Source organism: Egretta garzetta, unplaced genomic scaffold (assembly GCF_000687185.1).
Source record: "Egretta garzetta isolate BGI_Z169 unplaced genomic scaffold, ASM68718v1 scaffold511, whole genome shotgun sequence".
Taxonomy (NCBI): Eukaryota; Metazoa; Chordata; class Aves; order Pelecaniformes; family Ardeidae; genus Egretta; species Egretta garzetta.
This window is the reverse complement of record NW_009258554.1, coordinates 709,207-718,794: the sequence shown is the minus strand read 5'-3', so window position 1 is coordinate 718,794 and position 9,588 is coordinate 709,207. Positions and strand designations below refer to the sequence as shown.

The 9,588-nt window shown below is 51.2% G+C and overlaps 1 protein-coding gene across 1 annotated transcript in view; it reads left to right on the top strand.

The window, feature by feature from the left end:
* The window catches only part of LOC104134397 (cat eye syndrome critical region protein 2), a 47,508-nt gene extending 37,936 nt beyond the window's left edge, over positions 1-9,572 (top strand). Inside the window, 11 exon segments of the mRNA XM_035903370.1 lie at positions 97-134; positions 237-328; positions 610-736; positions 2,105-2,535; positions 3,623-3,751; positions 3,869-3,901; positions 3,903-4,695; positions 6,804-7,410; positions 7,412-8,083; positions 8,926-9,031; positions 9,310-9,572. Of these exon segments, the coding sequence (XP_035759263.1) occupies positions 97-134; positions 237-328; positions 610-736; positions 2,105-2,535; positions 3,623-3,751; positions 3,869-3,901; positions 3,903-4,695; positions 6,804-7,410; positions 7,412-8,083; positions 8,926-9,031; positions 9,310-9,315 (3,034 nt within the window). The 3' untranslated portion in view covers positions 9,316-9,572.
* The last annotated feature ends 16 nt before the right edge of the window (positions 9,573-9,588 follow it).

The window sequence follows — 9,588 nt, the reverse complement described above, 5'->3', positions numbered from 1 at the left end:
GGGGAGGGGGTGGGGGGGTGGAAGGGAAGATGAAGTATGACAGCATGTCTTATATGTCCTCAGTCTGCATATTCACTGTTGTGCTTCCCATTACAGCTTTGAACTGGATGATGAGTTCACAGCCATGTACAAAGGTTAGTCCTGCCTCAGCTTTCCCTTTTGCATGACTTCCTTAAAGTGAAGTACTCCCCTGGGCACACATGTGTAACCACTCACATTTCTTTTGCTACTGCCAGTTCTAGATGTGGTAAAGGCTCACAAGGACTCTTGGCCCTTCTTGGAGCCTGTTGATGAATCATATGCTCCCAACTACTACCAGATCATTAAGGTATGTAAAATGGTCCAGCCATCTTGACTGATGCACGTTGACAGGATGAGGTTTTTTGGAAGTGTTTTGAAGTTTTGTGGGCTGTGTTACCCTTGCAGTCAAACTGCATGACTCCAGTAGTCCCTTCTAACCTTTCAAGTCAAGGAAACCAAAGATGAGAGGCTGCGTCTCAGGAGAGCAGCATCTGCTCCCTATCCCCTCTCTGTGAGGAAGCTAGCTATGCAACTTTGTAAGCCCCACCACACTTGCTATAATTGAAGGGAGGTTTTGTTACATTTCAGGCCCCCATGGACATCTCTAGCATGGAGAAGAAGTTGAACGGAGGTCAGTACTGCACCAAGGAAGAATTTGTGGGCGATATGAAGACCATGTTCAGGAACTGTCTTAAGTACAATGGTGAAGGCAGTGGTAAGAGCAGTAAGATGCTAAGTTCGTCTATTTGCAGTGCTCAGTCAAAACAAGCAGTGATCTCTTCCTACTCATCAGTACTTGATTTGTGCTTATTCTCTTTCAGGGTATTTTTGGGAGGCTGAACGAAAGAGTAGGAGCTCCTGAGTAATAAGGCCTGGGGTTTTAGCGAGATTTTTAGCACAGCTTGTTCATGCTGAATTGGGACATGGCATACTAAGGGACTCCCGTGTTAGTAGATGGTGAAGGCAGAACATACAAAGAGAAGAAACATCTGTTTCTTTCTGAGCTTATTCCTTCATGTGCTTGTGTATGTGTCTGTGTGCCCCTTTTTCTCATAATAACTAATGCAGACTTTGAAAAGCATTGAAGCCTGGTTAGCTCCCAGTGTTTCTGGAATACCACAGAAAAGTAAGGAATGAACCAGGCTTGTGGTCTTTTGGATGGGAAATGTAGTTTCTAGGTTCTTCAGCTAATGAATGAACAACATGAGTCTGCAGATGGGAAACCCTGGGTTTTAAATGCCATGCCAATTAAAATTCTACATGTTGCTTAGGTAAGAAATTGGTTCCCATATGGTGGGTCATTGCTGCAGACTGTGTCTCACCAGCCCTGCCGTGATAGGGAAAATAGTTAGAGCTACCCAGCTTGTCCCTCCACTCGGAGAGCTCTGTTTCCCAAGGAACTTCAGGGTTAGTTTAGGGGAAACAACTGGAAAGTCATTTGCTTCAAGCCTTTGTCATTAACACCTCTTGCGTGTTTTTTCCTTCCTATCCACTGCAATGAAAAGTAGGAGGCCCTCTGGGCAGAACTGTCCTATGGAGATGATGCAATGGGGACACTGGTGTTGGCAATAGCTTTTGTGTCAGGGTCAGCCAGTGCTTTAGAAATTCTACATGGATAAATATATTTGCTGATTTTCCTCTGTTTTGTAGCATACAGCAGAGATTTAAACGAGTCCAAGAAATGTAATCAAATAACATTGCTGAAAGTTCACAGTTCTTCTCTCGGCACTCTGCTGGCTAACTGTGCAGGTCACGCATCTCTGCGAGCAGAGGTGGTGCTTCTCATAATGTAATTCTTGGCACTATGCTGGAACACTGCGTTAATGCTGACTTTGCAGGCTGTGCCACTAATGGTACTTTATCATGCCTATGCGTCTGTCTTCCAGTGGGGTTACTGAACAAATCTGATGCTGTGTTGCTTATAGAGTTTAAGAACATCAACCAAAGCCAACTAGTTAAAACCAAAAGTCCTTCTCAAAGAAACTTTGTGGAGGGTATATGATTTATCTGATGGGGAAAGTCTGATGTTGCTTAATTGTTTCTATGAGGCTCTGTCCCTGATACTGAGTTTTTTTGACTGCAGAATATACCAAGATGGCTTACAACTTAGAGAGGTGTTTCCACCGAGCAATGATGAAGCACTTCCCTGGGGAAGATGGAGATACAGATGAGGAGTTTTGGATCAGAGAAGATGGGAGACGAGAGAAGAGGAGCCGTCGGACCGGCCGCTCCAGCACAGGCAATGTTTGGACTCGGTCACGAGACTCAGATGGACCAGGCAAGAGGCAGCAACGCCTGGAAAATGGAGGAAAGCCTCCACCATATCGAGCTACTTCCAGGGCTCCTGCTTCTTCTTCCTCTTCTTCTTCCTCCTTCTCCTCGTCCTCTGCAGAGGATCCAAGTGGCAACCCAATGCAGCCTCCTCGAGATGTGGGCCCTTCCAATGGGCGAGGTTTCCCTCGCTCTCTGCAGTACGGTGGCATGCCCAACCCTGTGCCACATCCCGGCCAGATGGTAAGGAGCAGTTTCTGCTATGCTTCAGCTGTCAGGTCTGCGGAGGGAGGGAGGTAATGGGGAATGAATCTCACTACTGTAAAATCCCTACCATGTGGCAAGAACCTTTTCCCAGAGATTAAGGGTCAGGGCTATGGTTTCTACAACTGCAACTTTTCAGCCCTGAGATTTAAACTGGTACAGTTTCAGTCTTTGCCACACTAGCTGGGAACAGTCTCCTAATGTTTCCTGTGGCTGGCATGTCCCCATGTTGGCTTGCACCAGCCCTGGCTCCCTCAGTTCTCTTCTCTCCTTGGAGAGTTACCCTGCTAAGCATAGAAAGCAGTCACATTTCCTCTCTTAACCCCCAGTTTATGATGCTGAACAAGCCAGTCTTCTTTTGTCTCAATTGTTTACAGATGCCTGATAACTTTGTGCCACCTGTGTACTACTGCGTTTCATGCCTTCAGTATTTATAAAAGCAGTAAAAAGGCTGTGACCTCCCTGTAGCCCAACATTTCTTCTCCGAATGCGACCTGTTCTGCCTCCCCTCTGGACTGTTCCTCACCCATCCTTCACTGCCTTTTCCATTTTAACCAGTGATGTCTTGTGGTATGGTGCTCCTCTGAGATCCAGGCTACCCCTTGCCTTTTTAGCTAGAGATCAAACAAAATGTTTAGAGCGATCCTTGTGATGCAGACAGTGGGAAGCGGTAGGAGAGCTGGAGGCAACAAGTATTTTGAAGGAAATCCAACGTGTTCCCCTGTTGTCCCGTTTGCTTGCTCTTGTGGTCCACTCCCCTCCTTGAAGCGAGCCACTGCCCCCTCCAGTCTTCTTGCTTGCTCCTAAGTAGTTGGGTGGCAAGTGTATTGCAACCTTGAGTGCAGGAACACATGGCTGGGGTGTGAGGTAGTGGCTTTGGCAGGGGAGCTATGTCACCTCATAGGAAAGAGACTACGGGTTTTTCATGGTACCTCCAAAAAGCCCATCTGCTCATCTATGTGGCTCCTGAAGCCTTGGCTTCCCCTTACCTGCAACAGTTCTGTTGCTTTTCTGCACTTCACAAATTGTTTTATTTCTCCTTCCCACATCCCTCCTCCTATCCCAGAGACCAGCTGTGCCAGGAACGTTTGGTCCCCTGCGTGGATCAGATCCCACAAAACTGTACGGCTCGCCGCGAGTGCCTGAGCCCCATCCCGGAGACCCAGTCCAGCAGCACCAGCACTTTGCCATGCAGGTAGGAAACACTGCAGCCGAGGGATCCAGCACCCTGGTACCCACAGGTCTCTTCCACTCCTCAGTGTGACGGCTCTCACTGAGACCCACCCTGTCTCTTTCTCTCCCTCCTCCCCAGCCGGCCGTGGGACTGAGCGAGCCCCGCGGGCGCGCACGGGCTGGCCGCCCCAGAGAAGCAGGCTTGTGCAGGACCGACCCATGTCGCTGGCCTTGGCCCCCGGCCAGGTGCCCTGCAGCTGGGGCGTGTGAGCGGCCCCCCGCCTGATGCCGTCTACCCACCGGCCCAGTTCCAGCAGGGCTTCCTCCCGCCAAGGCACAACGGGCCCCCCGTGAGGCCGCCGGAGGGCTCGGAGGTCCCCCCAGGGCACATGTACCGGCCCTACAAGTACCTGAACCGTGCGCACCCAGCTCTATGGAATGGCAGCCACGGCCCCACTGGCCAGGGTACCGTGGGGCCAGAGGAGAAGGCACCCATGGGGCCAGGGCCCTCGCTCCAGCCCCGCACCCTGAGTCACATGATGGACCCCCGGGCCATGAGGCCGCCGCTGCCTCCCAGCCAGTGGACCGATCAATCAAATTTCCTACCTCACGGGGTGCCTCCCTCAGGGTATATCAGACCGCCTGGGAAAGCCACCAGCCAGAGGATGCCGCAGCCGCCGACCCCTCTGTTTGGGGGACCACCTCAGGTTCAAAGAGGGTGCCAGGGTGGGGACTCCATGATGGACAGCCCGGAGATGATCGCCATGCAGCAGCTGTCCTCCCGCGTGTGCCCACCGGGTGTGCCTTACCACCCTCGCCAGCCACCCCCACCACACCTCCCTGGACCTTTTCCCCAGCTGGCTCACGCTGCCTCCGCCACTGGCGTGCAGCCTCCGAAACCCATTGTGGGGAACGGGAGCTCGCAGGATCCCACCGGTCAGACCATGGAGCCAGAGAACAACCAAGGTAATCCCTCAAGTGCCTGCCTACCACCACAGCAGCCCCTGCCTCTAGTTTGACCTTCCTTGCCTGTCCCTTTGCTCACTGCCAGGCATCCTTCCTGCCCACTGCACAGCATCTCCATTTCCCATGCCAGTACAGACCCTCTGCCTGCTGGTGTGTGCTTGTGAGGAGGGCGAGGGAGCACCCCCAGGCCAGCTTTGTTGCTCTTGTGGTCCAAACTTTTAGGGTCCCAAACTTTAACTGTCCTGCAGATGCACAAAACCTGTGTCTGTAAATGTGGTTTTATTTGGATTCGTGCCCCTAGAGAAGCAAAAAATAATGCCCTGATTTTCAGGCTTACCGGAGTCAATTTTAAGCAATGATTGAGGCTCAGCAACAAAAGCAGGGGGTTTCGTCTAGAAAATAATTAAATTCTTGATTAAATAGTTGTGGGACACACATTTTTTTACGCATGTCCTTTTTAATCTAAATTGGAATGTATTTTCTGCTCCAGCCATCACTTAGATTTTTTTTTAAGGCTGTTTTGTTTCACTGTAGCCTGCCAGAGGTGCCCCCTGTCCCAGCTATACTTGCAAGCTATCAGCTTGCCATGGGGTGCAAATGCAAAGCATCGGCTGTGATGCTTCTAGAGCTCACTTGAAGTTAATATAAAAATTGGATCTGCAGAGAATTAGGTAAGGAAAGAAGACATTATGTGAATAAATGGTTTAAATACACTCCTTTGAGTATATGTCAGCACAGCTTCTCCTCTGAAATGCACATGTGCCTTGTGTGAAGACTTTGAGATATTAAACTCGCAACAGGACTGCCTGAAAGCCCCTGAGCAGCCGTGTCAGTTCAGGTGGGATGGCAGTGTGTCATGTGTGCCATCGCAAGTTTCTTTCCAGTAGAATTTAATTCATTCTAGCTGGTAAACTAGACATCAAAAAAAAAAAAAAAAAACCAAACCCTTAAAAATAAAACAAACCTAGAGATCAAAAAACCCCAGAGATCAAAAAAAAAGGGTTGGGTTTTTTTTTTTCATTAATTCTAGCTGGTAAACTAGAGATCAAAACCCTTGCATCTTTTATCAATCCCTCGTGTGCTTTGCACCAAGAGGAAACTCTTTCCTTGTGTGGCATTGCTTAAAAGTCATCATCATTTAACTGTGCTGGATATAGAACAGAGACCGGGGGAGGACATTGAGTGATTGCAGGGCAGAGTAGTCGCATCTCCAAATCACAGTTGGTTAAAATATGGCTGCAGTTGGCTCTACAGCATCTTGGTGGGTGGTAGTGTTTCTGCCCAAGTTGTGGGTGAGTGGTGTGTGTGGACCAGAAGGGGCAATGCAGCCTGAAATCAAGCTGCCATTGCCCCAGCTTCTTATCTTGCTGTCACGTGGACCCCACCACGGTATTTCCCAGCTCTGCCTCTCCATTGGGCGGCCTCTCCACACCCATGTGTCTAACCAAACCCACATGTGCCATGCCACTCTGGTGGTGGTGTGATTATCAGTGGCTTGCAAACTACAGTGTGTGTCTTGAGGGCTCAGTCCGCATGTGTCATCTTTCCAAGAGAGGTGCAACCTCATGAGTAGTTTTTTAAAGAGCTCTTTTTAAAAGAAGCAGCTACTAAATGTCACCCAACTTTGCAGAAATGCACTTCAGAATTGCTAAAAGTCTCTGAAGGAAAGACTGTGATGGGTGTGGGAGGGAGCCCTGCAGAAGAGCAGTTGTCCTGGTGCCATGCTGCAACACTCCTGTAGAGAGGTTTGAGTAGAGGACAGGATATTGTAGGCTTTAGAGCATATACTTTGAAGCCTTCAGTGGAAGGACCTTCATGGCTTTAGAAAGTCACTCCTTTTTCTCTTCCATTTGCACAGTTCGGAAAGCAGGGCGCTTTCTCTGTCCAAATGTTAGGGACTTGTTGGACAGAGCTGCCCAGCAACTTTGGGTCAGCAGCAAAAGACGATGCTGAGATGCTACTTTGGTAGACCTGGCTAACTGGCAGAAATTAGTCTTTGGCCCATGTGCTTTGGATGAGCATTGAGTAGGGGGGGGTGTGTGTCAGGTGGGGAGGGACAATTTCCAACATTAGACTTATGTGTGACTTTTCCCCCCCTCTCTTTCCAGTGGAGCCGCCAGCAGGTGTGGACGAGAAGGCTCAGTGCATTGGCATTCCCGACGGGGCCTACACCAAACTCCTACCTCATCCTAAGCCCCCGCTGCCCATGGAGTGCACCAGGCGCGCCTTGCCCCCGGATGGGGAGGGGGATGGCTCTGGCGTGAAGGGTGACCTGAAGGCAGGGCAAGGCAAGGGTGCGTGGCCAGCAGACAGCAGCTATGCTGGTGGCCCTGGCTGTGTGAGGGACCTGGTGCCCACCTCCGAGAGAGGGGGTCCCCTGCCTGAGAATGGGGCAGCAGGTGAGGGGCCGGTGACTGGTGCTGAGGGGAAGGGGCTAGCTGCCAACCTGCTGGAGAAGCCCCTCTGCAGCGGGGGGAAAGCTATGTCTGAAGCGGCTGTGCCTTGTATGGGGCAGGGCACCAGCCTTCCTGCCATGGACACCGGCTCCATGGGGGCTGCCCCCAACCAGTTCCACCCTCTCTACATGCCTGGTCTAGAATACCCGAATTCAGCTGGGCGGTACCACATCAACCCAGGCCTGCAGGGGTTTGGCCCCATGATGGGCGGGAAGCCCCCTCCTCCTGCCTCCCACCCCCAGCATTTTTCCCCACGGGGCTCCTCAGGGCTACTCAGACGGGCAGAGGCCTCTACACCCCCAGGCCAGCCCGAGCGGGCACCCCACCGCCCACCCACCCCTGGCCAGACCCCCTTTCCCGGACCGGGGGTCCACCAGCAGCTTGCAGGGCTGCGAGGCACTAAGCGCTGCCTTGGCCTCTCCCAACCGCATGGACGTAGTGAGTGCCAAAGAGGTTTCTCCGAGCGATGGGCAGGATCTGGGGCCTGAAGATGAGAAGTCTGAAGAGTCCCAGGAAAGGCCGGAGAGTCCCAAAGAGTTTCTTGATTTGGACAACCACAACGCAGCCACGAAGAGGCAAAGCTCAGTGGCAGGAGGGGACTTCCTCTATGGAGCTCCCCCACCACACCTGGGTGCGGGGATGGGATTTGGCCCGTCGGCTTTCCCTCCCCACGGGGTGATGCTACAGACTGGCTCTCCTTATGCATCCCGGCATCCTGCCAGTCATTTCCAGCCCAGGACATACGGATCACCCATGAACGCTCACCTGTCTCATCATCCAGCCTCTGGCCAGGCCAATGGCGTCTCTCAGGAGGGACCCCTGTACCGCTGCCGGGAGGAGAACATAGGTCACTTTCAGGCCTTGCTGATGGAGCAGAGAGGCAGTGGAGGTGGCATGGGGGGGCCACCCCAGGACTTGTATAGACCCGCCGGGTAAGACCATGTTTTCTGCGAGAAGGCAAGGTGGGAGGGGGGTGAGGCCTGGGTGGTGATAAAGGTTGGATATCCTTGAAAGGACATGGGGTGAAGTCAGAGGAGATGGCAAGTGCTGTTGAGAGGCTAAGAGATTTAAGGTAAAAGGTCTCTTAGACCTTTCTGTAAGCTGGAGAGTCTTGTTGCAGCTCCTTAAAAACAGGTAGCAATAGCCATCCTGGAGACCCGTTAGCCTGTCCCGTCCATCTCATCCCCACACCAGTACTTTGTTTTATCTGTCAATGTGTTGTTAATGTGTTATCTAGGGTTGTGCACCACTTAATCAAATGAGCTGTTACCATTTTCTTTGCAAGAATTTTATTGCATCTTTCTCATAGCGGGGCAGAGTAGTTAACTAAAGTTATGAACTTGTTATGAACTCCTTTACTTTAACACTGCCTCCTTCTCCCCCTCCTCTTGCTTTGCCCTTCCTCTCTGTCTCAAATTTCCCTCACAGAAAATTACTTGTCACTGAGACTGTGCATATCACGTTTTATTCCTGAGTGGAAAATTCTACAACTCCAAAAATTCCCTGTTCAGATTTTACAAATGTGCTTTGACTGGTACTGTTTTGTCATAGTGCCAACATGACAGTCCTCCTTCAAGTATGCAGGGGGCTTGGCTCACAACTAAGCCTTTGGGGGGGTGGCATGGATTAAAGGTTCTGTTTTGGGGGGAAGCCAGAAAGAATACATGAGATGTATGCTTGTATGTGAATGTTGTATGTATGCATTCAACCAAGTAGATGGGATTTGCTTTTGATGTTCATTTGCTAAAACTGTCTCCGTTCAACCTGGCTCCAGAATGCAAATGCATCAGGCTCAAGTTCCCTTCCCGAAGATGCCTACAGCAACCATGTCCCGGGAAGATTTGACGCCACAAAAACCATCAGCGTTGCCTCTGGATCAAGTAAGGACCACTTGAGAGAGCAGAGTTGAAATTAGTCTTTCTCTTCCCACCAGTTAAAGGAGTGAAGTGTTGGATGAGAGTGGGAAGCACTGGAGAAAGCTGGGAAGTGAACTACTGCTCTGCAGAGGAGTTGGGGGTGTCTTTGTAGTCTTAGCTGACTGTAAAACATAACCTAGGCAGACCGATAGTGCTAGCGTTGAACTGGTGGCATACGCTTGTGGTTATTCCTTTCTAAAGCTGCCAGTTAAAGCCTCCAACTCTTGTTGTTCCTCTTCCAGAGCTAGTCCGAGGAAGGAAGGACCTCATGAAGACGAAAGCCACACATGATTTGGACAAGGGGGAGGAGGGGCAGGCCTTCCTCCCACCCTCCCCTCGCCCGAGCAGCATGTAGCTTCCTGGGTCCGTGGAACATGGTGCCGCAACGGCTTTTGTGTTGGAAACCTGGAGCGGTGCTGGGCCCTAGCCAGCTGAGCAGCTGTCTCGCCACCGCAGGGCGAGCATCACAAGCTAGTGGCTTTCCGTGACCAGAGACTGCGTCTTGTTCAGGGTTTGAGGGA